This window comes from Serinus canaria, chromosome 2 (assembly GCF_022539315.1).
Source record: "Serinus canaria isolate serCan28SL12 chromosome 2, serCan2020, whole genome shotgun sequence".
Classification (NCBI taxonomy): domain Eukaryota; kingdom Metazoa; phylum Chordata; class Aves; order Passeriformes; family Fringillidae; genus Serinus; species Serinus canaria.
In genome coordinates, this window is record NC_066315.1 from 43,099,318 (window position 1) to 43,124,950 (window position 25,633).

A 25,633-nucleotide genomic window follows, 5' to 3' on the forward strand; every position below is an offset into this window, starting at 1 on the left:
TGGATTTAGGTGATTGTAATGAAATATGTGTAGTTATTGCAGTATAATTTCTAATGATATTAATATTTTCAAAATTAAGTTCATTATGTTGTTGAAAAGAAGTCTATGAAATACTTTAAAAGCTTTTAATATCTTGTGTGTAGTTATGATTTGTGCATAAACCATGCATGTTAATCTTCTAGCCCTGCAAAAAATTGGCTCTTGCTTCATTTATCCTGAACTTTGCCAATGTAAATTTGGGCGAAATTTTGAAAGTCTTGTAAGTCTTCTTTTTTAAGTCTCCCCTCAAATAGCAATTTTAAAGAAGGCTAATTATTTCTTCCAGATTTACTCTTTCTTCTGGGACTCACTTCCTCTGTGTGCATAGTGACTGAGCTAATAAAGAAGTTTGAAAGAAGCAAGGAAAAGATCCAGAAACGTGGAAGTTCTTCTTCATCAACTTCGTCTTTTCTTGATGTATGATGCATATTGCATTCTTGTGTTTGCAAACTTAGCGATTGCTGTCTAAAGATGTTGGAGAAAGCAAAACACTATCTGGAGGATAAAGAAATCCTGAGGGCTTTTGATAAGTCCTTTGTTTTACTGGCTAATGAGGAACTTCATGTTTAAAGACTGTTTAGAATTTAACTTCCAGCTGTGGAAGTAACAAATGAAATTATGCAACTTTGGTAACATTTTTCCTCAAACATAAATTTACTTTTAAGATTGAATGGTATTGTGGGGGGGAGGGGGCAGGGGTTAATTTAAAGAAAGATCTAAGCCCAAGTCCCATTTTCTGCACTTAAAAGATATAACTGTGTAAAATCCTTCTCTTAGATATAAATATTTTAGTTTGTTTTTATTTAAAGCATTGTACTATTCTACTTTTATGGTGATGGGACTTTGCTACTAATACAAGGATAAAAATATTTCAGAGGCATTCCACTGGGTTTAGAGTCTGTCACAAGAGTGCCATATTCTAGCTACTGTATTTATTTACTTTATCCTGCAATGTGTAAGCGGCTCAAGTACCTTGTGCTACAGTTTTTTTGTATCCCAAGTTTGGTTTTTTTTTTTTGCACAGGATGTGACCGCTGTCGGATCACTGTTTTTCTTTTCTTTTTCTGTGATTGAAAAGCCTATACTGCAATTTGAAGTAAATGTTTGCTTTTCTTATAAGTGTGTCGTCTCTTTGTTTTAAAAGAAACTGGCATTTACATGAAGTGAACGAGCTTGTTTTGATATCATTGCAGATACAGGCTTTGTTTCATGTCTTGTTCCATATTGACTTTAGCTTATGACTGTGAAATCACTTGAGTGCTTTATAAGACAGTAATTATGGAAGTTATCTATAGTGTACTGAATTAGAAAATTAATGCAATAATCCTGCCTGGGCAAAAAAACCCCATCCCTCTCTCAAAGAAGCTTCATTTTCCTTCCTTCTTCCTTCCTTCCTGTTCATAAAAATCCCCCTTTTTCCTGGTAGGGTAACTTTGAATTTTAACCCACAGAATTACTTTTGGAGCTTGAAAATCATTACAGTAGATTTGTTTTGACATTATAAAATTATTTTTAATATCTTACAGTGTCTGAGTACTCTAATATTCACAATTGGAAATAGTGCTTTCCTGCAAAATAGTTCTTTGCATTTCCTGAAAGGATGATGGGATAACACTGATGACAACAGGGCAAGACTATCACCTAAAGCATCTTGAAAAAAGGATATTTAAGGGTCTCTGCAGAGATTCAAAGACACAGTGGTATCTCTTTCCCTTGTAAACTTGTGCATGTGCATCTCTCCTCACTGCAGCCTGAAAATGTGGCAGTGGCATTGGCTCAGGCCCATGCTGTCACAATGCTCATCCTGTCATTTGAGGAGGAATTGTCATGAACAGACACTGGGATATTTCTGCACTTGCCATTGTGACTTGGCCCACATGCCATGCTCGAAAGCGCAGTATGAATTTCCTTGCTAATGTTACTGGAATTGTAATTCTTCCTTCTGCCTGTGGGGTTCCTAGGAAATTTGCCAGGAAATGGGGCTGCAGACAGGGCATGAATGCACATTCAGTCTGCTGAACATGCAGTTCATCCATGGCTCCTCCTGATCCTCAATATTTCCATAATACCTGGACTACCAATGTGCTGGAGATGTGATTGTCTAAAGACAAAAATCCTGCAGCACTTGGCCCTCATCTCTTCCTGGGGCTCTTGCCACTGAACTGGGAGGGCCTGAACAACATGACCTCTTACAGAAATGCTCTCATGTCTTCAAGCAAAAGTTTCTTACTCACAGCAGTTCTGCCTTTCAAACAAATTTAACAGTTGTTGAACAATTACTGTCTTTGGCAAGTGGGGCTTTGGCTGTTCAATATTGTAGTGTGTTCAGTATTTCAATACAATTTCAGAACACTTCATTAATAAAATCCTTAGTATTCATTAATAAAGACAGATAGTAAAAGCTGACAGTGCATGCTGATGAAGAATCTTGAACAAACTTTGATTTTGTGAAGGGACAGCAGCTATAGCTTTCACATAATGAGTCTTAATTTGTGGTTGATATTCTTCCATGGGATTTGACTGCTTTGTGCTCTGATCTTGGGAGTCCCAGAAATCTAGGTAAGTACAGATGAATGCTAGATTGTTATCTTAGCTTGGATTGCCAAGTCTTTAAACAAATGTTACCAAGTGCCCCTTTCCCAGCACAAGTCCCACTTTCTGAATAAGGTATGTCATTCTAGACAGATAAAATTTCAGTCTCTTAATGACAATTCTGCCTTATTGCAGGGTGGGCTTAGTTGAATGCAGTTCACTTAAATTTGCCAGAAGTTTTGGTGCTGTGTTTTCCAATGGAAGGCAAAATACTAACAAGTAATAAATCTAATTCAATGTCATTGTATATAAAACATGTATGGACTGAATTCCATTGCCATTATTTTGGCTTGTCTTGTGATTAATTACCACTTCACAGCAGGTTTGAGAGATTTTTTTCCCTGAGCAGTTGAATCAATAATGGGAACTTTCCATAAAAATTAAGAGGCATTTCTTACGGGGTAGAAGTAAGCAACAACTGAAGAATTGACCTGCTTCTACTGAAGCATGGAATAAAGAATTTTGGTTTTAATAAGGAAAGGCCCTTTATTTTTTTAATTTTCCTACAAAGAAGATGGAAGACCTATAATGAGTTAAAAAGGGAAAACTGTAATACTTTAAATTCTGCATGATAACCCTAGAATCAGTAATTATTTTCTTCAGCCTACAGGACTGGGTTTTGCATGAGTGTGTATCATTTCATTAGCAATAAAGAACAGCTGAATTCTGCATTGAGAACATATTTCCACTACAGTAATTCTTAACTGAGTCAGCTTTCCCAAAGCTATTCTCAAAATGCCATGTGGTCATAGCAGTGTTTTTAATCCCAAAGTGGAATATTTGACCTTATTCTAGTCTTCTGAATTATCTGATTGAAAATATGGTTTCTTATCAAGTCTCAAGAGTTTTTATTATCCCCAGCAGTTTTCTGATGTGGAATTCAGAGTAAATGAAGCTCTCTCTTCTCGCCAGCACTAAAAAAGTGGAATAAAATACACCTGCATTTTATATTTAAGACTTCTTTTCAATGTGACTATTTTCTGATGATTAAAAACTCTAGGGAATTACAAGCTTGGTAAAATAAAACATATGGGGTCATAATGGAGAAGAGCATGATTTGGACAGTAAAGAATTTCAGTTTTAGTAAAATCAGTAACTGTAACCCCTTTCAACTTTTAAATAAAAGTCATATGATGGTAATCTGATGCTGTAGGCTGCCGTATGTAGAAATAGAAATGGGTTGTGAGGCTCTGGCTTGTGTGGTTGGGTGTACGTGCCATCTGCTGGTAGTTCAGTGAGTAGCAGCTTTTGTACTGGAAAAAAAGTTACATCTTGCTAGGACAGGCTGTATCTCAAAACTAGTTTTCTCTTTAATGTAACATCTTATAGATCTTTTCTCATCGACTATATTTGGGCAGTATCAACACTGAGCTGTACCATACAGGAGATCTTCCCTCTAAATCCTAAGATATGGTGAGTTACTTCCATGGGAACAGGTAATAGGGAGCATAAGCAGGACTAAAAACTTGAGCACAAGTGCAGGAATCAAGTTTGAATTCTGGTAAATTATGGGCAAAACTTTGATGATTGGAGGTGGAAGTCATAATTTTCCTAAATGCAAGAAAAGATATCTGGATTCTTGAGAAGAAAAACCCAAATGTAACTATATTTTACATAGGGAAAGCCAATAGTTTCATAAGAAAAGCATTTATATAAATTGATTAATTATGCTGGAAAGTTTGCTAACGTAAAGCACTGAGAAATAGATGATGAAGAATTTTAAAAAAATTCATACATTGTTTTTCAGTATTGCCACATTTGATAGCAAAGGTTTATTAAGTAATTAGTGTACATAGGGGAAGTCAGAACACATATGGTTTTTAATATAGCCATTGTAGAAAGGATAAGAGTGACAACAGCTTTAATAGCAGAGGATGTATACAATTACTGTGACAGCTACTGAGAATTAGCAAACCTGTAGAAACTTGCTCCCATGTTACAGCTTTGTGTGTGCATGTAACTCTTTCTTAAAACATCACGGGGAGAAATAAAATCTGAAGTTTCTCCCCGAGTATTGTCAGAACCTGTAATACTGCAAGCACAACTTACTCAGCTGTCACTGAGCAAAGCTATCTCTCCCTGCAAGTAAAAGTACTCCACCAGTAATGACTGATTTTACAGTATTTTTAAACCTGTCAGTTCCTATTTTCATCTCAACTGTTACATTGTGACCACTCTGTTCCTCAAACACAAACTTAAAAGTTGGATTTTTTTGTAAATGAAGTGTTCAGGGAAATGTGGCAGAGCCAGCTGTAAATGTTGGGGAAAAGAATTCCTCTAAAATAGTCCTGCTTTGAAATGCTAAACAACTTTGCTCTCATTTTCAATTAGACTGATACCCTTAAAGAAAAACAAAACACGACAACTTTTAGACAGCATTTTTTTAATACAAATGTAAGTTACAAAATGCAAATTACAAAAAGGTAAATACAAATCCCCTGAAGCAAGGTTTTTGGTAAAGATTGAATCAGGAACTTGTGTGAAAACAGCTGAGCAAATTCCAAAACAGTCACATATGTTAATGTTACTTCTTTTATCAGCATGGCATTAAAGTTATTCCAAGAACAGTGCTTTCAGTCATCCACTTCCAGTGCTGCAAACCTGTTAACATTGCATGAATGCTGAGTTTCTGGCACAGCACGTCGGGTGGTTGGTTTTTTCTTGCTTGATGCTTTCTTCTTTTTGCAGGACTCTGATCTGGTCTTGGTCATCTCCTGAAAGAAGTCAGGAGAGACCATTGACTCCACTGTATTTAACAAAACCAGATAAAGCTGAGCCATTTTTGGAGATGAGATAAACAGATTTTCCACTGAAGGTGCTGATTTAAGCTCTTCATACAGTCTGTGCACAAGGGTCCCAGTGTAAAGCCTGCTCAAAAGGAGAGAATCTGCATTTAGCCAGGTACAGAAACATGTTGCTTGATGACAAAAACATACAGTATCCAACAGTCAACTCCTATGCCAAATGTATTTTTCTTTACCGAAAGTGCTTCTTTATAACTCCTTTAATAGAGGGAGTTTTGCTGTAAGCACTGGCCAAAGGGGTTTGACAGAGAAAATGAAACATGTTAACACATTCATTCCACCAGGGGCTTGTGTGGAAAGCAGATCTCTGGAACAACCTTACTGTTCCAGATTGCAAGGCAAGATGTATTCTATTACCATCTGAAGGGCAGTTGTCTTGTGTCAAGTGGGCAATTCTCCTTATCTCTCTCCCTGAGTGATCATAATCACTCCTCCCTCTGGGGAGACACCTGCTGATAACAGGCTGTTGAATGTCATGGCATGACTGATAAGAACTATAGATCCCATTGTGAGATGCTCTGCCCAGAGGGAGGAGCCAAGCATTGCTGCCCAGATATAATCTGGAGGTTCTGACACACCAGCACAACTTTCTCCACTGGATTTCCCAGAGGAACAGCAGCTGCTTCTACTTCCATGGATCTGCAGAGGAAGAATACACCCTTTCTCTACAGGACCCCCTGCTCTAACAAAACCACACCTGACACTCCAGGAGGACTGAGGCCGCTTTTTTCCAACTGGACTGCTACCAACACTCTGACCAACAGGGTGTCAGGTTGAGTTCTGACTCTGGCAGTGTTGTTCTAGTGTATTCCATTGTTTTACTTTATCCTTTTTTTTTTTTCCTTTCCTATTAAAGAACTGTTATTTCCTGCTCCCATATTTTTTGCCTGAGAACCCCTTAATTTAAAATTCATAGCAATTCGGAGGGGTGGGGAGGGTTTGCATTCTCCATTTCAGGGGAGGCTCCTGCCTTCTTTAGCAGGCACCTGTCTTTCCAAACCAAGACACTTACCTACTTAGGTCTGGCTCAGAGAGAAGAGTACCCAGTAGCTGGTTGAGATACAATCCCATCTGAAGACAGCACTGCCACTGGCAAAAACTGTGTGCAGCATCTAAATCGAAGTCGTTATTTTGCAGCTTCTTTTCCTTCCATTTTAGAAAGTCGTTATATGCAACACTGTCATCTTCAGCAGGTAGAACTGTGGGATCTAGGTTATAAATAAAAAAATAACTTGGAAATAAATGTTCTGTTGTGAACAGTACAAAAGGTATCTGCAATGTATAGAGTAATGCCCTCTCCCTGGTTCTACCTGAAAGGAGGGTGTAGCCCAAGTGGGGTGATCTCTTCTCCCAGTAACAATCAATAGGGCAAGGAGAAATGGCCTTAAGTTGCACCCGGTATAGCTTGGACATTAGGAGGAATTTCTTCCCAAAAAGGGTGATTAGACACTGGAATGGGCTGCCCCAGGAGGTGGTGGAGTCATTGTCCCTGAAGGTGTTTAAGGAAAGACTGGTCGTGGCAGTCACTGCCGTGGTCTGGTTGACAGGGTGGTTTTTGCTCAGTCATGGGTTGGACTCTGTGAAATCAGAGGTCTTTTCCAACCTAACTGATTCTGAGTGATCAAATCCAAACAAGCTTTCCACCTCACTACAATGCACTTGGAAACCCTGTCAGTCTGGTTTCTATAAACCAGAACCTAAAGAAACTGTATAACCCTGGCATGCATTGTCTTTGCCATCAAATGAAGGACTCCTGGAGGAAATGTCCATAACCTTGACAGGTATAAGTATTACTGAAGCAATTTCTGTGATTATTTAATACTTTCAAATTTGCAATGCATAGGCAGGAAAAGTGTGCCTGGGCAACTCAGCATTTTTTAGTACAAATGATTTTAGAAAAATTCATAAGCAAAAAAAATATTGGAGTGCTTCAACAGTAATTTCTTAATGCCTGAGCATGTTAAGCTTATTTTTTGTAACTTTTATATCTGAGTTAATATTTTGATCCTAAACAAAGTACTTATGAATGCAAGTTAATGTGATGAAGTACTGTTTTACCCATATAAAATGTGAAATTGATGGTTAGCACTTTTTCTTTGTGCATATCAATGAATAGAGCATGACACCTCAGGATATAGTGTAAATCAAGGCTAATTCCTCTAAATTTGGAAAACTCCCTATAAGTGTGGAAAAATGAATTTACGGTCTGTATTTTTGTAGAAGCTGAACACCTAAAACTGTATTCTTTGTTGACATACCTGGATCATCGATTATCCTCTGCAGTTCTCCAGAAACTATCATTAGAAGCAGAGCCTTTAATTGGTTTAGCTTAACTTTTGGTTCTGAACAACGTATCCAGTAACATGTTACAGCAACAGGGAGTTGTAAATGACTTGGGATAGATTCTAGGGAACTCATTTTCACTCCCAGAGTCTCCAGCAAAAGCATCTGACGGCATGAAACAGGCACCTGAAAATAAATTTAAAAATTGGAAGTAAGAGACTTGATCTGTTGTGAGCAATTCTAAAAAACCAGTAAGTTCCTGGTTAAATTAGTTACCACTATAGGTTTTTGATTAAAATTTAAGTTTCAAAGATATTCTGAACAGGAAATATTTTTTAAATATTACTTAAGACTTTAAAAATGACACAGTTAAACGTAAGGGAGAAAGATAAAAGTAACTAATAATTAATTCCTAGCACATGTTCCCTTTTTGCTGAGCCACCTAATTTCCAGAAAGGGGTGTTATAAACTTTGTCCATAACTTCATGCATGCAGAATTGCAGCAGACTGTTCAGTTGCAATCTGAGTGATTTGTAAACCTTGATTAGGATTGTTTTGCCTACTCTTAGGCAGACATTCCCACAGCAGAAGAGCAACTGAAAAGTCAGTTTTGCCTGGAACACTTTAAATGCTGAACATTTCTTCTTCTAACCTTTTGTTCAATTGATAATTCCCATTTATTCACTAAGGAAAATTGTTGTAGTAGCAAAGCTCAAATTCATGAAACAAACAGCACACACACCGAAGTTGAAGTAAGGTGTCATTAATTTCTCTTAATATGAAATTTGATTTTTCAAGCTCTTAAGTGCCGTGTATTGTTTAAAAGGAATGTGCCAATAACCCACGTAAAGTAACCTGTACTTTGGACCAATAGCTATCTGTAGCATTTAATAGGTGTAGCAGTGACAGACCTGGTTCCTTTACAAAGGAACCACCAGCAAGTGATAAAAACACTAAGCACTGCCCACACACAGAGATATGTCAACAGTCAATCTGACTGCCAGAATGGACAGAGCATATGTGCCTTAAAAATGAGAAGTAAAACACATGGATTGTATTTCTGGACGTTGCAGAAATTTCTGCATAAAAAACCTCAGTTATGCAACTTCGTGAATGGGAGATTACTTCCCATTATGGCAAGAGTTACAGTCTTTATCATTAGAATTTACAAAGAAGTGCTACAATGGTGACTGGAACTAACCTAGTACAACTTTCCTGTGTTTTTCGGGTGTTTTGCAGATGCTGTTCTGCTCTGTCTGGCAAGCATGAGAGCCATGCTAGCATGGCTACTTGGGGCAGGTAAAACTGCTGGGCAGCTGCAACATTCACACTTGGAATAATGACTTCTAGTAAAAAGGCATGGGTCAGATTTTGTTTAAGACCACTTCTCTGAAACATCACACAGCTTGATCAAATACAAATTAGGTTCTGTAGTGTTAAAATCGGACTTTCCTAAACTACATGAAGCTGAATTCTTTCCCAAAAGAACCAAGTATTAGTGTAATAAAATACATAGGATGAAATAAGGGCTTCCAATGGAAAATGAAGGGAGTACTGCATATACACATACACACTACAACTCATATAATTTGTCTTGGTACACTTGGAGGGGGCAGGAAGGAAAGGGAGTGAAGACAACCCGATGTAGCTTCTTATCACAGATACTTCTGTGTTACAGTAGTTACTATTTTTGTGTCACTCATGAAACACTGTTAACTATGATCTGTTGTGACAACCATTTACCTCCATTAACTTGTCCAAAGGAAAACGATCATCACAAAAATCTGGGGGTAGACTTGCTGCTCGAACAAATGTTTTTTTAAGTGTCTTTTGGCATCTGTCAAATTCACATACAATGGGCAGCTCGTTGGTCTGCTTACACGGCGAGGCACCTTCAGTAGTGTGAGATACTCTCAGAAGCAGTCCATAGATAACTTGTCGGATGGGCAAAGCCGCGCTATGAGCACTGGGTCTCTGCATGTTCTCCACCTGAACGCGGAGGAAAGTACTTCTAAGTATCAGGGCATTGATGACGAACGGGGCCAGCTTACCTTTCGCCAAAGCATCGAGTACCCACTGCGGCACGTATGCTTTCCGGGCAGCCTCGCACTCATAGCTCCCATTCTGAAAGAAGTCCTCAAGATTCACGTCGGGCGGAGCATAGTCCTCCATTGAAGTGCACAGAAGCTCCCGTATTTCTTCCCTCTGGTGTTTCTTGAGGTATTTCAGCACGTTGTCGACGGCCTCGCCGGGCTCCGCAAACTGCGCCAGCCAGTTCAGCAGCCCCTGGAGGCGGAGGTGCTTCCCGCCCCTGCCCGCCGCGCAGCCCCGCGGCAGGCGCACCTTGCTGAAGAACGCCTCCAGCGCTTCCAGGCCGACGAAGTCGTTGCCGTGCATGACGGCGAAGAGCGGGAGCAGGGCCTTGCTCAGGCTCCCGAAGTGCCGGCAGAACCGCTCGGCGGAGAAGCAGCGCGCCGGCACGAAGCACCCCTGCGGCGCGGCGGCGGCGCGCACGCTCCGCCACTGGAAGTGGGACAGCGGGCAGTAGCCGCCCGCCAGGTCGAACACGAAGAAGTCGCTGTCGAGGGAGAGCACGGGGCAGCCCCAGCTGCTGGCCAGCCCGGCGATCTCCCTGTCGGCCTCGGCGAAGCACTGCACGAAGGGCACGCCGAGCCGGCCCAGCGTCTGCACGAAGGCCTCGCGGGTCAGCAGCGGCGCCAGGCAGCCGCCGGCGCCGCGGGACAGCCCCTGGGCCGCCCGCAGCTGCTCGGCGGCGCGGCCCCGCAGCGTGGGCAGCTTCCTGTCCTCGGCGCCGCGCCCGCCGTCCAGCACCACGAAGGGCGCGACGCCGCAGGCCCGCAGGACGCCGAAGAAGTCGCGCACGGCCGCGGTGAAGGCGCCGTAGTCGCCGCCGCGTCGGAAGTCGGCGTCGGGGGCGAAGCAGAGGTGGTGGTAGAGGCTGCTGCCGTCGATGACCAGCTTGGTGTCCCGCACCCGCAGCTCGGTGAAGAACACGCCGCGCTCCTCCACGAAACCCGTGAGCCCCTGGACGCCCATGGCGCCGGAAGCAGTGCCGGCAGTGACACGCGCGGCCCTCCCATCCCGGATCGGCTTCCTCCCGCTCCTCCCGCCCCCACTCGGGCGCGCGCGCGCCGTCTCCTGGCGACCGAGCCGCGAACGGCGCGGGCCGGGCCTGGCCGGGAGAGCCGAGGGCTCCGAGGGCTCCGAGGGCTCCGGGAGCGCCGAGGGCTCCGGGGACGCCGAGGGCTCCGGGGACGCCGAGGGCTCCGGGGGCGGCGGCCGCTCCCGCCCTGCCGGCCATAGGCCAGCCCCAGGGAACACGGGGCGCCTTCAGGCACCGCAGCCCCGCCGTCGGGACGGGCGCTGGAGCGGCGGGGACGTGAGGCACCGCCGGCTCCCGGGGAGTGCCGCTCGTCTCGGAGGCGTGAGGACCGGGGACGCCGCCCTCACCCCTTGCGTTGTGGGAATGTGGGTGCCACCCGGTGTTTTGAGTCTTACACAATCTTGAAACAAGGTAATAACATCGCTGAGGTTGTGCTAGGGGATCTCGGCTTCCCAAATGTGCGCCAGGGAGATGCTAAATTTGACAGCTAAATTTGTCCCCCTTTTACTGTCATCCTCAGACTCCTTTGCTACCAGCACTAATAATAAAATGTAGTTATCATTTCTCTAGCAACAGTAAAAAACTGAGATAAGTGAGGTGATGTCACTTTAGCCTTAGGGAAGTGTTTATAAAGATGTTCCAGAAAAGAAGAATGGACCAGTGTTAAAAAGTTAATTTTATAATTTTGTTTTCCATTAAGGAAAAAAACAAGGAAAATATCTTTTTTTTTTAAAGAATTTTCAACACATTTAAAGGAGCAGGCCGGTGAACTCATCAGCAGGAAAAAAAAAACAAGGTGGTAAATACTGAAGATATTATGAGCTAAAGACTTTAGAATTTGTGCTGCAAGGGTTGGAGGGTGGCAAATGTTAATGTAACACAATGGGTCTTAAGGAATAAAAAGAAAACCTGATAAAATTGGAAAATGGCCTTGACTGGCAAAGTGGGAATTATCTTGAAAGCAGAAAATGTCAGAGTATCTTAGCAGTTACTAAAGAAACCTGAAGGTTAATCTTTCTTACAGAAACTAAGAAAGGTCAGGGAAGAAGATGAGATGGTTTGCAGTCAGCATGTGTATGTGGGGCTATGAAACCCTAAGCAGCAACTTTCCTTTAGTCTGCAGCACAAAAATGAAGATTTAACTCTAGCCAGGGAAGAAAATATTAAAAAATAGTGATCCAGGCAATGTAACTGCATTAGTTTGGTTGGCACCAGCAGGCTCCCTGGCTCTGGGATGGGACAAAGGAAACTCCTTACCAAAGGTACTGGATAGGGTATACTGAGATTTTTTTTTTTTTAGGAAAAGAGAGCTGGAGACTTGATTGCTTTGTGCTGTCTCTAGTGGTTCTGAACTTTAATGAAGCAATTGATGTTGCTGCTTGGGAAACATCTGCTCAGTTGGAGGTGGACACTGGTAGAAAAGGAGCACAAGGAAGGGTGGGCTAAAGGTTTGAGTGAGGTAGGAGAGGCTGTGGTTCATATACTTCTTGAAGAATCCATCAGTCTTATGGCTGAGTTAATCTTTAAGGTCTGTTGGCTCCTAAAAGGCATTTCTTTCAGAGGCAGTGCTCAGCAATCCACCTCTTCTGTGCCATTGAAATGCACCTGTGATGCCACAATGGCAATCACTGGCCCCAGCCTCATAACACTCTTCAGCAGTAGACACTAAAGCATTTCACGAAGTTACATGATAGTTATTGCTATTATTATATAGGGAGGGAACTTGAAGGATTGAGAGTTAAAGGTGGGAGGCATTATTGGAAATAAAGCACAGGAGTTAAACTCAGTGAGCTACTTGATCTTAAGCATGGTTTCATGGTGTAAAGGATTGTTATACATTCCTAGGCCCAAGAAAGTAGAAAATTTGAAAGTGAGCTGTGGTAAGTGACTTCAGAAAGAAAAAAAAAAGTATAGGTAGCTCAGCAGTTTTTCTGAGTGCACTTATTTCTAAAGGAATTTATGAAGGCATGCACAACACAGCAATTATGGGAATATAACAGTAAATGAAAATTGCATAAACTTTCTAGAATTGGCAATATAATATTTTATGGAGTTCATCTTTCTGGCTTCCCCTCCTCTACACCTCAACATGATTCATTTGGGCTCCTTCAAACAGATCTGGAGATACAGAGAAATAATTTTCTAGCTGACATTCTTTCTTTAGCATTGGCATTTCAAAATTTTTGTCAGTGTTGCTGAAAGAGAATAAAGAAACAGTGTTAGGAGTGGTGTAGATTAGAAAACATGCAAGATTTGTATTATTAAGATGTCCTGTGGTAATTAAAGTCTTTGTTTCATAACATGGTGACAGTGCAATGTCAGGCTTTTTGGTACAGTGTGACAGCAGCTCAGCAGATGGGTATGAAAAGAGGTTCTTGTGCCTACACACACACACAGACACACACACACACAGGAGGGGTTTGTTGTTGCAAGATACAAATCTGTTGTCTTAATTTAGGCTCTGCCTTCATTTAGCAGAGAAGCCAGTGACTTGTAACCTAAAGTTGTACAGCTTTTAAAATTAGGCAGTTTGTCTTTGCTCTTCCAAAACCACCACAACAACAAGGAAAATCCTGTTTATGTGCTTGCCTTGGCCTTGAAATGATATGGTGAACAAGGCCAGTGTGGGCCTGCTGCTCTCCAGTGCTGATGGATGGTAACAATAACAGCCCTGATCTTGCAAGACCTTTACTTGCTCCAAAAAATCTTCCAGCAAAACAATGCACGTAGCATTATATAAAGACAAAGTAATGAAAACAATATTGTTTTGTTATGTGCAGTGAAGCACCTCCCCTTTTTCGTTTGGAATGAGGAAGGCTGAGTAAACAAAATTACTCTAAGCTCATGTTGAGCTGTTGAAAACCATAGAAATGCCAGAGCTTGGCCTTTGCAGTCCTTATATTTTCAGAATTAGGACCTCAGTTAGACAAGAATTCCAACCAAAGCTGTGGTTCATAAACAAAGGTTGGAAGTGGGAGTCATGAAAGGGCTCAGTGTAGGAGAGATGAACTTTAGGCAGAGTTGGGTTTTATTGGAAGTCTTGCAGATTTTCTGTGAAACTGATTTACAGAAGATACTAGTAGTGAGTCATGGTGAAGCTGTGAGGTCAGCACAGGAACAGATGGTGAAATCTGAGGGGTAAATGAAAGAGCAGAGAAAACATAGATGGGAGAGAACTCAAATTAAGAGTGGAGGTTATGCTTCAATATGTACAAAAATTTTGAAATTAGCATCCTGAAATGCAGATATTTTTGGTGTCAGGTAATGTGGTGGTATAAAGACAGGTGGTGAGGAAGAGTGCCATATCTAGGAGAACTCTTCAGTGAATTAACTTAATGTTCATTTAGGAGGACTGACTATGTCACATCTACATTATCTGGAGTTTGTTTATCAAGTCTGCTGCTTGCAGTTTAGCACCTAATGATTCCACTTAATTTGTGTTTGCTGCAAGCTGGGTACTGTAAACACTGCCACAGAATTAAATGAGAAGTTTAATAAGAATAACACAGTGACAAATCAGTATTTTTCTGTTTCAAGTGATTTCTGTGAACATCCATGGAAGAATAAAAGGATTTGAAAGCTACATCCTTGAGACATTTGTGTAGCTTTTGTTGCACAGAGAAATGCTGAAATTTCAAGAAACTGTTAAGCATGTCCCTGCTGCCAGATTTAATTCTGCTTGCTCGGATGCTGTGATTGCAAGAAGATACACTATTCAGAGGAAACTTGGCAATGGAAGCTTTGGAAGTGTGTATTTGGTTAATGACAGAAAAGCAAAACAAGGAGAAAAATTGTAAGTAAACCCTTCACATGCTTTAAATAAAAATGTTTGGAACATATTTCTTGGATTGTAGATATTTTCTTTGAATTTATGTCTCACCTCTCAGTTTGGTGTTCTGTTGCAACCTTAACTGTCTAACTTTAGTGAGGATGTAAGGTAGAAGCAGATTTTTTTGAATACACTTAATTGGATGCTTTCAGGAATTGATTCTGTGTTACTGTAAAGACTCCGATTATTGGAGGGATCTTGAAAAAAACTACTGATGTAGTAGTGTTATGACCTAATTATGTATTATGTATTATTGATGACCTAATTTTATATCTGAGTTGTCTGAATGCATCCTGAAGAGTTACAGAAATTCCAGTAAACACCTTTCTATTTGCTGTATACCTAACTGGTAGAAGGTTTGATTTTTTTTTTTAATTGCCAGCAAATCTTGTGTTTGTTTTTTTTTTTGGTTTTTTTTTTTTTTTTTTAGCTTGTCTGAATTTGAAGAAGTCTCATCAGTTTTATTGATAAACCCTTTGGGATCCTGAAGCCACAATGACAAGAGTACATTTTCAGAGTGTTGACATTCCTGTGTGTGGGTTTGGTGTTGGGTTTGTGGCTGGACTTCCTGTTGTTTAGAACTGTGTGTCTACCTTGATACTTACACCGAGTGAAATTTAACTATAAATATTTTTGTTTTATCAAAAAATATTTGTAATGCTCTTTGTCTGAAGTCAGAAGAATCTAATCAAGTTGGTCCTCAGCCAGAAATACATAATTCCTTTAAAAAGGGGCAGTCTATTGCTCCTTATTGATGGACACATTACTGAGCACTTATATGATTAAAGGGCTTTTTCTTATTCATTTGTGCCTCACTTTTGCTACTTATGGCTACACATTATTGGTAATATTGCTTTAATAAGAGTGTAACCAAGACATAATTCTGTCAGTTGTTTTCCTTTTACATCAATTTGCAACTTCTCAGGTCCTTGGTTAGGGTTAGTGTCCTCTAAGCTCTTAGCTTTTTTCACGTAACTTAAACAGTTTTGACTCTCTTATAGCCTTAACTACACTTTTCTCAAAAAAATGTTCTTTAATTAAATATTTCATTAAATCAAATAAATAGTATTTTTCATTTTATTTTTGTGTTAAAAGACATGGGGTGACAGGAACTAACTGAGCTTCTGGGATGCTTTAGAATTCAGCTGTTACTAAACTAATTCTTAGAATATTAACAGTGTAGTGAAGTGTGTGTCTCACACATTTGCTGCTATAGCACAACCTGCCATACCTCAAAAACAAGGAACTCTTAAGTGGTCATTGTTATTTTTTTTCCTTAAGAATTTTGAGTGACTGCCTTGAACAAACATTCCCTGCTGCAGCATTTCATGCCTGCGTTTTGTTAGGGCTGAGCCTGAGTGTGTCCTCTGCTATCTTCAGGACAAAGACTGAACATCAAATGACATACTTTTGTTTTTAGTTTTAATTTTTTTATTAAGTCTCTTTTTGTGACCACAGTACAGTAGAAATACACCAGCGTTTAACTAGCCCAGGTGCTGAGATGTGCAATGCTGTGTTTAAGGCTTCCACCACGAGAGGGTGCTCGCCTATCACAGTTCATTCCTTCTTCGCCTCAATCGTGAATCGACGAGGTGATCCCCCCAAATTTCTGCCACTTATATGCTAGTGGATGACAAAAATACTGTGCCAGCTGAGCATAAGAACACAGGTTATTTATCATTGTATTTATAATGATATAGAGTGTAGGGTTTAGAAATGTTGGTTTCTTAAGGTGGTAAAATATGCTAGAAGTCACATTCTCAATACTGCTTTCAGATAATCTCATATGGAGCTGAACTGATTGCTACTTAAGATATAAGTATTTTTGAATGAAAATTTACGTGGTTAAAAAGAATGATCTTAATACAGCTCTGAAGGCACTTTGACAGAAATAAACCCACAAACAACACAACTGTGAGCTCTTCAGAATTAGAATTCTTTTTTTTTTTTTTGTTTCAGAGATGATCCAGAATGTGCTGAGACAAATGTTATGTGCAGTGTAAACTCAGCCACAGATAATTTCCTAAAAACTACAATAGTCTAAAGCACTATGAAAAAACATAGGAATAAATCATAGGAATACTAACTCTGAATAAAAGTGACATATTAATACAGGAGCTGTTCTGGGATATCTTTCTCAATTTTCCATTAGTCAATGTCTACAGAATGAGTTAATGCAGAGACTAACGGTGGTTATTGTGTAATTTCAGGTATGCTCAGCAAAGCTTCTGCATGATTCTAGAAACAGTTTTAGGTTGTGCCTTCTATTTTGTTACCTCTCAGGGATTGTACCTGTAGAGAGTGAAGTGTTATGCACGGAGTTGCTTCAGCTGGGAAGGAGAGAGAGTTGATTATTTGGGGCATACCTCAAACAAACAGATTTATTTCACATAAGATTTTCAGGGCTGCTCAGGCCAGCAGTGCCTTTCTAAGAAGTACATGCCAGCTTCATGCTTCTCTCCAGTTCTTTGTATGGATGGGATCAGGGTTGTTAGCTTTCTCAGACCATACTAGATCAGTATGATATGGTTGATTTGCCTAATCTATAAACAATAGGGTTATGAAGTACCACAAGTATAGTAGCATATGCAGATCCCTTACTATAAGTCCCTCTTCAGTGTTGCATTGTATGACACATTCCTTGCCTGTTACTTTAACTTCCTGCCTGGGTTTGTTTGTTTGGTTGGTTGGGTTTTTTTTTAGTTTTTTCTTTGGTTTTTTGGTTTTTTTGTAAATTTTATTTTCTGGTGGAAGAACTTTTGATCCTGTTGTATGATTCTCACTGAGTATGACAGAGAGTTAAATATCTCAGGTAGAAGTCCCTGCAATTTATGTGAAAGCAGCAGAGTAGAGAACAAAAAGAATGCCCTCACAGAGAGAGAGGTCAGAACCTGGGAGGTTCTTCGCTTGGAACAAAGTCTCTCATGTACTAAACAATCTATACAGGAGAGAGATTATCAACTTCTCCCCTTCTTTTGGGAGAAACTAGAATCAGAATTCATATCTCAGACCCTGAAGTCAGTTAAGCACAAGAGACACAGCTGTACAAAGCAAGCTTCTTAGTTCCAGTCTAGACAGGATGTCTTAGTTTGCGGATTATTTGATATTTGTTCCTGGACATTATGGCCCTAGACCTACCCAAAGCAGATAACTTGGTTCATATAAAGAAAGTAGCAGGACTGTTACAGCATTTTTACATCCAAGCAATATTCCTGCAGTCACTTCCATGCTAGTCGCCCTGAATATCTTCTCTGTTAATGATAACAGGTAATTATGGTTAAAGACAAAATCGTTTACAGCAGAGATAAGTTCAGCACTAGCCTTGAAGGACAGCGCCTTCACTTAAAGAAAATGAATGTCCTAATCAATTGTGCCGAGGGAAGCTCTGGCTTAAGTGTCACTGATTCATAACCAAGTATGGGCAAGCAGGTGAAGCACACAGTAGGCAATAGGGACTGCTAGTTCATAAATATTCACAAGGTATTTACGTGTCCCTGTGGTGGAAAGGACACGCTGACAAGTGCCTAACTCCCTGGACTGCTCCACTGTGTGGAAACTGTGGGGTGTCAGCTCAAATTCTGCATCTGACTTGCATTATAGCTTTAATCCAGACTCATGCTAGGATTCCTTGGAAACTGTGGGCTTAGCTGAATAATTTATCATGTGACTTTCAATTATTTATGACTTCTTATAACAAATGATATAAAATCTAAAGGTGGGAGCGATTTGTTCCTTATGAATATCCAAGTGACAGTCAGCAGATTGCTGTGTTGTAAAATCTCTGTGTTTACTGCCTGTTTGCTTCTCTGAAGGTATTCCAATGGAATGGTCATTTGATGCTGAATTGATTAAAACAGAAACAATTACTTTCTGCCAGTTGTTGTGTGCATATTCATCTAATTACACTGCTTTCCTTTATTCTTCTCCTTCATTTAGTAATAAAAACCAGAAATTAAAACGGAAATTTATTAGGGCATTTTGGATTTGTGAAAGAATAATCACGATCTCCTTGAAAATTGATCACAGGTGCATTTGCTGTTGGACCTTCCCAATTGTGGCTTATTTTTAAATAAGCTTTTCTTAGTGAAAAGTGCTTGGTTCTGTCACATGTCCCTGTGCTTTTTCATATAAGGCTCAACTGCTGTGCCATGCCTTCTGACTGGGTATGGTCATGCTTGGCCCAAATAAGAGACCATAAAAGCATTGACCTTGTGGATTTATCTAGAGCAGTCTGAGAAGTGAGCCTTCATGAGCTTTCCACTTGAGTGGCCAAGCATGACTTTCATATTCTGTGAGCACTGTTACAGCAGTCAAGGCCTAGAGCTAAGTGTCCAAGTAATTTCCTTGCTGAACCTCTGTAAGGGCAGCTGATGTTCTCATGCTTTAGTTCAGAGTACACCTGCAATGGAGGTTGCCAGGGAGTGAAACGGTGAATGTTTTGCTTCAAGTTTAGCAGGCAGTCCCAGCTCTGGCCACAATGATTTCAGATCTAGTGCAGGCCAGTACAATCCTAATTCAAAGACAAGTTTGATAACCTCAGACTCACCCAAAGCAGCTCTCACTAGAATCCATGTGGGAAGGTGCTTTAGTCCCTACCTCCTGTATCCCTGTCAGTGCCCAGCTTTTCCTGCAGCCCAGCATGGCACAGTAGGCTCCTCAAGCTCAATGTAAGAAAGTTTAGGACACTCCTGTGCTGCATAAGGCTCTATGGGTGCTGCAGGGTATCTTGGCCTTGAAGCACAAGGTGTAAGATTTCACTTTGCCCTTGCTGGTGATGGATTTGGCAATTTAAAGTCACAGCCATGCTGCAGTCCTTTGCCCAGGCAGTTACTGTGTTAAATTTTCTAGTTCCCTCATAACCAAAAGCATAAAACCCAGCATTCTGTGGCTTCTTTGGAAGCAAAAGATCCATACTGGAACATGTCAAGACCCTTTGTTTGGCTTGTGTAACACAGGTGTCTGTGCAATCCTCCTCAGTGCTGTCTGATACAACCTTTACATACGCTCAGTCACCTTTATGAGCTCTGGTAGTGTCGTTACTGGGTTTTGTTTTGGGGGTTTTTTACTGCTTTCCTTTTAATACTCCTTTCTTAGAATAAATATGGGGATAAATCACACAGGACTCAATTTTCTTCATGGTGGAAAAAGGCCATTCTTTATTCACATAACTCCTTTTTATAGAGTTTTACAGACCCTGTGTGGGGCTCTAATTGGTTAGTAGTTTTCTTGCCAATTACTTTTATTGGTTAGTAACAATTGGTTTTTCTGTATTGATTGGTCACTCAAATTCTCAGTGTATACGTGCAGGGAATGTTTGTGAAAGATAGTTTTCATTTTTCTATCTAATAGTGCAAAACCAGTTTATGCAGGTGCAAGCTGTTTTTTACCCAGGAGTAGTTATGTTAATGAATTGCTCACAACAGGATTGCTTTCACATGGGAATTTGCAAAATGCTAGCTTTGACAAGGCCAGCTACTAATTCCAGGAGAGCAGGCTTGATTTTATGAAGCCTTTATGATTTTTCTACCTTACTGCAACAGTAAGTAGGCTACATTTTCCTTTTTGGTGAGACTTGACCATTTGACTGGGGAGGATTCTAGCTAGGTCTTTAGCATATGTAAGTGGGAGGCAGCGTGCCTTAAAGGAAATGCTGCTTGGGTTTGCAATAAATCTTGTCCCCCACAGAGCCAAGCTCCCAGGAGCTCAGTGCTGCAGCACTCACCACATTCTGCTCTGATGTGCAGGCAGTGAGCAGTGCTGGTGGATGAGTTCGTTGGTTTGAGAATTGTTTACAAGCAACATTTTCAATATTGGGTGGATAGCTATGCTTAAGGCATTATTGGTGAATTACCTTTCTTTGAGATGCATGGTGGAGACATAATTTAATGATTTTGTAATTAAGCAAGTGCCTTGAGGTCTCTTCTGTCTCATTCATTTTGCTGAAACTAGTTTTCATGCATTTGTAAGCTAGTTTTAGTAAGAAAATGGGGAGAGGTGCAGTATTATTATTTAGGTTGAGCTGTGGCCACCTGCCTCATAGATACTGTAGGTGCTTGAAATATTTGAATATGCCTGTCTCCTGTATCTTCTTATGGGCTACCCTTGTTGGCAAGGTGTTTCCTCTCAAGTCTGCATCAGGGTGGTTTGAAATTCTTCCATTCAGAATGAGCCTCCAGTTTTTGTTGCATTCAGTACATTGTAATGTTAAAACTGCTGCAGTGAGTGGAATAAATTCTGGATTTGCTGGACTGTCACTGTACTTTTCCCTATTTTTTTTTCTGTTCCGTTTTGTTGCTGTGCTTATGTGACTTACTAGTAACTGTAATTCCTAGTTCATTGTTTTGCTTACATCCACAGTATGCCCTTCAAGTGTTCTAAAACTTTTTAATGTTGCTGGGAAGTTGCCTAAGTTTTGAAATGTATGTCTTTCACTGACTGTTAAGACTAGAGTATTGTACTCAGAAGGACTTAAAAGTATTAAAAGATTTTTATCTAACAATGGATGTTATGTGCAATTAATTTCCTCAGCATTCCTCGATTCCCTTTGCCTTTGATTGAAGACTATTTAGTAATGTGTTTTTGTAAAGCTATTTATCTTTTTATCATGCTTTTATCTTTTTCTACATTCCTTTTTATTTTTTTGGTACTATAGATACTTGAATGCATATCAAAAATAAACTTTGAAGGAGATGCCTGATGGAAAGAGACATGTAGAGAGGGTGAATTTTCTCATTAAAATTGCAGCAATTACTGTTTAAATTACTTTTGGGAATGAGTTCCTCTGGGAGGACAATACTGTTGACATAAATATCCTTGCAATAGTGAAAGGAACATAATTCTGCTTACAAATATATTTAAATTCAGAAGAGAACCACTTAAATTTTGCGTTAACAAGTGTTTTAGTTGAATTTCTATGGAATGCATTCTTTCAGCAATTTTTAGAATATCTGGTTTCCCTTCAGAACTCCTCTTGTTCAAAATAGTCTGTTTTCTGTGAACTGATGAATATAAATCATGATATGAAGCTTTTTTCAAAATTTCTTATTGAACCTAATTTAAAAATTCAAACTAATTCCTACAGAAGAAAAATTCTTTTTTGGCAGATGTTCTGCCCAAGGCTGCTAGGTGAAGAGTTATAACATGGCAATTATGAGATGTTTAATCATATTAAAAAGCTTGAAGACAAAATTCTGGATTCAGTCTTGAGTTCTGTAATGGTGTCTCCTCTTGTTTGAAAGCAAATGTTATTTAGCAGAGAGCAGTTAGTTGTAAAGTGTATTGTTTGTGGAATGAAATCACAATACTGGTTTAGAAGATTTGTTGTGTGATTTAAGTCTTCAAAGATACAGAGAATAAACCAATTATTTAGTACTTGCTGTATTTCTGAAAAATCCCATTTAGGTTAGCGACAGCATGGTGTTTGATTGCATTCTTAAGCAAGACTGAGCTGTAGGAAAAAGGTTGGATGAACAGTAGAGGGAGATAATGCAACATGTAAGCATAAAGTATTGCTAAATAGAAGTACGTTAGCAGGTATTAGTCAGTATCTCATCATCATTTTTAGTAATTTTTCTGTTAAGGCACAATTTTCTTCTGTTTAATCACAGTCTTTTAGAATTTCATTTAGAGCTGAAACATATGAATGGACTATAAATGTATTTACATTTTATTTTTCTATTTCTCTCTAGGAAAATGTTCTAATTTCAAAAATAAGGCTTTAGAGAAAAACTCATCCTTTATTAATCATTGCCTACTTTTATTCTGCAATTTTTAATCAATGTAGATGGATACCCAAGGTATCCCAAAGAATTATTCACAATAAATGCATTTTTATATCTCAATAAATAATTCCACTTAATCACTTGTTCGGTTTTGTGGAAGATAACACATTTGCTCTGCTTTGCCTTCAAATTACTATTTTTTTTCCAAAATTGGCACATATGGTTGACCAAAAATAATTTAAGTTATGTCCCTTTGTATAAATGAGTTTGCTCAGTGCAGAAGAAAGTGATATAAATTGTATTCCTTGAGGATAACTTATTTCAGCAGTATTCTCTTTCCAGAAAATATATTCTACATTTTTTGGGATACTAATTAGGAATTGTTAATTTTCAAATAAGCATAAACTGTTTTCATCATGAGTTGGTCTGTTCAGTGTTAGCGCATATGTTAGAGCATTTGAAAATTTGGCATCTTGAAAAATATTTGTAAATGCTGTAATTGTCACTTGCTGATGGAAATGGAAAGTGAATCATCCATTTCACTTGCAAATTTAAGAAATCTCATTGCCATTCAAAGATATTAAAGCAAGGTTAAATTAGCTAAAGTGCTTATTCAGAAAATGAAATTATATTTAATCCAACTGCAGATATTACAGTGCTCATATAGTGATTGAATCCATAGTGGTTAACTCGGGGATTAGTTCTCAGTGTCTGTGAACATTCATGAACAGTGTGAACAGGATGTTTTGGGGAACAGAAAAAATGAGTTGCTGATGACCCTTCTGGTATTAATAGGAAGTCAATAATGTCCAGAGGGATGACAAAAGAAATGCAGGATTTGATTGAAGAAGCTATGCAGTGATACTTGGTATTGCAAAGAGTTATGGCTTGACTAATAAATCCACAGTGGGCATGGGAAGCCAAGATTCGATTTTAGAAGTTCTGTAGTGATATTTGGGTCTGCAATGCTTTGGATAATGAGCAATTATGTATATGTAAAGAGGAATACCAAACAGCCCTTGTTTGCTTTTCATTGGAATTGTGGTAATCCTCTTGATTTTCCTATAGAAACCAAGCACTCTTAAATTGTCGTGTTTCTTTCCTTAGCTATAGCTAAGAATTCTTCTAGGTACTGATTAGTGTATGCTGACTTACTGTATTTCATGGTTTCACCAGCTTCCTCTTTCTCTAACAGATAGATGCATGTCTCTAAATTATCTGACCATGCAGACCCCGGTGTTCCAAATATGATGGATAAAATGTAAAGAATGACTATTTGAATTTTTGTTGCTAAGCTGTCAACTGCAGAAAAGAAGTAGCAGTAATGGTGGGTGACTTTGCCCTGTCTATAGGCATGTGGTGCCTTTGTTACTGTATTTCCCTAACAGTTTTAATAGTGTGGAAGCTTAATGCAAACTTTCTGCATGAAGGTTGTCACCTCTTCTTCATTTTGGTTCCCATTTGCAGAGCTGTACCTTCTCTGTTTGCCATTTGATAAGTAGAATAGAAGGCATCATTAATTAGGCAGGCACTCCTTTAATTTTATTGTTTGTGACCAATTTCAGATCCAGTTACAGACCCAGTAAGAGGTGATGCATTTTTACTGAATTGCACCTGGTCCTTCTACTGAGGGTGAACTGGTAGTCCTGCAAAAGTCAGCATAGATAGAAATAGAACACACAGTTATGGGTTATGTTACAATTCTCTGTAGTGGCAACTCAAAACCTAAATGAAATTATAATTAACTGTAGTTAACTGAAAAATTGCCTTTGTAAAATGAAGCTGTTTAATTTAAAAGCTTCAGCTTTTAATCATATATTCCTAGATCACAGTTCTTCTGTTATTTTACCAGGCCTATTTATTCTTGATTATATTTCTTTTGCTTCCTTCTCAGCAAGCAAATTTACCTAGGCAATAATTCATATTGCAGTTTACTCAATAAACAGAGTACATTTTGAGAAACACTGCCTTTTAAGAATTGCATCTGATCCAGTAAACCAAATAATATAATAATAAAGTATGTCACCGATGTAAACAAATACCAGATGGGTTGTAAAAGATCAGTGGAAATAGACTGAGATAAACACTGCTGTGGTGTATTGTCAGTCACTAGTAAAGCTCAAAAAGGGATTCCCACTGTGTGCCTGAATCCTAGAGGGTTCCACCTTCATGTTTGTTTTTCCCCTTGCTTTAAGTCTCTCTCTCTTTAGAGAGATTAGATTATTAGATTAGATTTAGATTTGATTTTTTTTCCCCCTACTTGCTCCCCATTATTGTGCTTTCAGATCCAGTGTTTGGCTGCTTTTCAAAGTGTGACAGTGCAAGCCAGCAAGGTATTCCCAGGGAAGGAAGGCATGGACACTGCAAGGGCTGAGTTGCTTTCTGTGTTTTGGGATGTGGGAGCGGGCTCATCTCTCCTGTTATTTTCCCACCCTGATGGGCTGGATGTTGTTACCTGTACCAGACCCAGCTTCCTTTAGGATAGATGTACATGGTGACAGTTGGATTTTTTTACTCTTCAGATAAGAATGCTTTCACAACAAGGCTCTTTCAGTTGTGGTCAGTTGAAGATAAAATTTAAAGTATGTTTCCATTATTGATTGAATTATAAGTTTTTTTCCACACAGGTAAAATCCAGAGGATGTTCTGTATTTCAGATATCTGCTAACCCTTCTGTAATAATGTTTTCTAGTTGTGTGTTCATTGACATTTTATCTTGTCTTTAGATACATGGTCTAGTGTTAGACTTGACAGTGTGAGGTTTGTGGTTGGGCTCAATGATCTTAAAGGTAATTTCCAACCTAAACAATTTTATGATCTGCTTATGTGTTGTATTCCACACTAAGTCAAATTTATAATAATATTAAAATTTAAATTAGCGGATCTCATTTAGCATTCCATCAGAATGGGTAGTTAAATATTGTATTTGGAGGATATCCACGTTTTTGTGGCTGTACCTGGTTTTCTATGTATGCCACTAGATCTCTATTTTCTTTGTTCATGTGATAAATCTGAGATTTCTTAGTTCATGCAAATAGTTTTAGACCTTTTAAATCCTGCTTAATACTCGAACCAAAGTGGCAGAAGATATAAGGGCAGATATTGTGAAAAATCTTGACTTTCAGGCGGCTCTGTATACTCCAGATGGTGTCTTAATAAATCTGAACAAGAGAGTGTTTTATTCCTAAAATCTAAAATAAATGTTCCTGGAACACTCTTCAAAAGGTTTGTTCAAAATACT

The 25,633-nt window shown here is 39.4% G+C and overlaps 3 protein-coding genes across 11 annotated transcripts in view; 2 read left to right on the forward strand and 1 right to left on the reverse strand.

The window, feature by feature from the left end:
- ATP2C1 (ATPase secretory pathway Ca2+ transporting 1) overlaps nucleotides 1-1,158 on the forward strand; it is a 62,497-nt gene extending 61,339 nt beyond the window's left edge. For all 7 annotated transcript variants that reach the window (XM_018909653.3, XM_030235552.2, XM_030235790.2 and 4 more), the window contains one exon: nucleotides 326-1,158. In XM_018909653.3, coding sequence (XP_018765198.2) covers nucleotides 326-462 — 137 coding nt within the window. In that variant the 3' untranslated portion in view covers nucleotides 463-1,158. The remainder of the gene's footprint in view (nucleotides 1-325) is intronic.
- A 3,740-nt stretch (nucleotides 1,159-4,898) lies between these two features.
- Nucleotides 4,899-10,832, reverse strand: ASTE1 (asteroid homolog 1). Its single transcript, XM_030235850.2, has 4 exons — nucleotides 9,462-10,832; nucleotides 7,694-7,904; nucleotides 6,448-6,643; nucleotides 4,899-5,499 (listed from the first exon to the last, which is right to left on the reverse strand). The coding sequence occupies exons 1-4, from the start codon at nucleotides 10,773-10,775 to the stop codon at nucleotides 5,205-5,207; spliced, it is 2,016 nt and encodes a 671-aa protein (XP_030091710.2). The 5' UTR covers nucleotides 10,776-10,832; the 3' UTR covers nucleotides 4,899-5,204.
- A 219-nt stretch (nucleotides 10,833-11,051) lies between these two features.
- The window catches only part of NEK11 (NIMA related kinase 11), an 81,996-nt gene continuing 67,414 nt past the window's right edge, over nucleotides 11,052-25,633 (forward strand). Inside the window, exons 1-2 of one of the 3 annotated variants that reach the window (XM_050971486.1) lie at nucleotides 11,052-11,253; nucleotides 14,510-14,635. Coding sequence is in view for 2 of the 3 variants with exons in the window: in XM_009086384.4 (XP_009084632.2) it covers nucleotides 14,466-14,635 (170 nt within the window). In the remaining variant the exon portion in view is untranslated. Of the gene's footprint in view, nucleotides 14,636-25,633 lie in introns of all 3 variants that reach the window. The other 2 variants (XM_009086384.4, XM_050971485.1) reach the window with 2 other exon arrangements.

Bases quoted from the DNA above. Each gene is read 5' to 3' on its own strand.
- ASTE1 (XM_030235850.2), bottom strand. From the start codon at position 10,775: ATGGGCGTCCAGGGGCTCACGGGTTTCGTGGAGGAGCGCGGCGTGTTC. The intron at 7,905-9,461 runs GTAAATGGTTGT...ATTTATTTTCAG, and splicing joins CTTTGGACAAGTTAATGGAG to GTGCCTGTTTCATGCCGTCA. The intron at 6,644-7,693 runs GTATGTCAACAA...TTTATAACCTAG, and splicing joins GAGGATAATCGATGATCCAG to ATCCCACAGTTCTACCTGCT.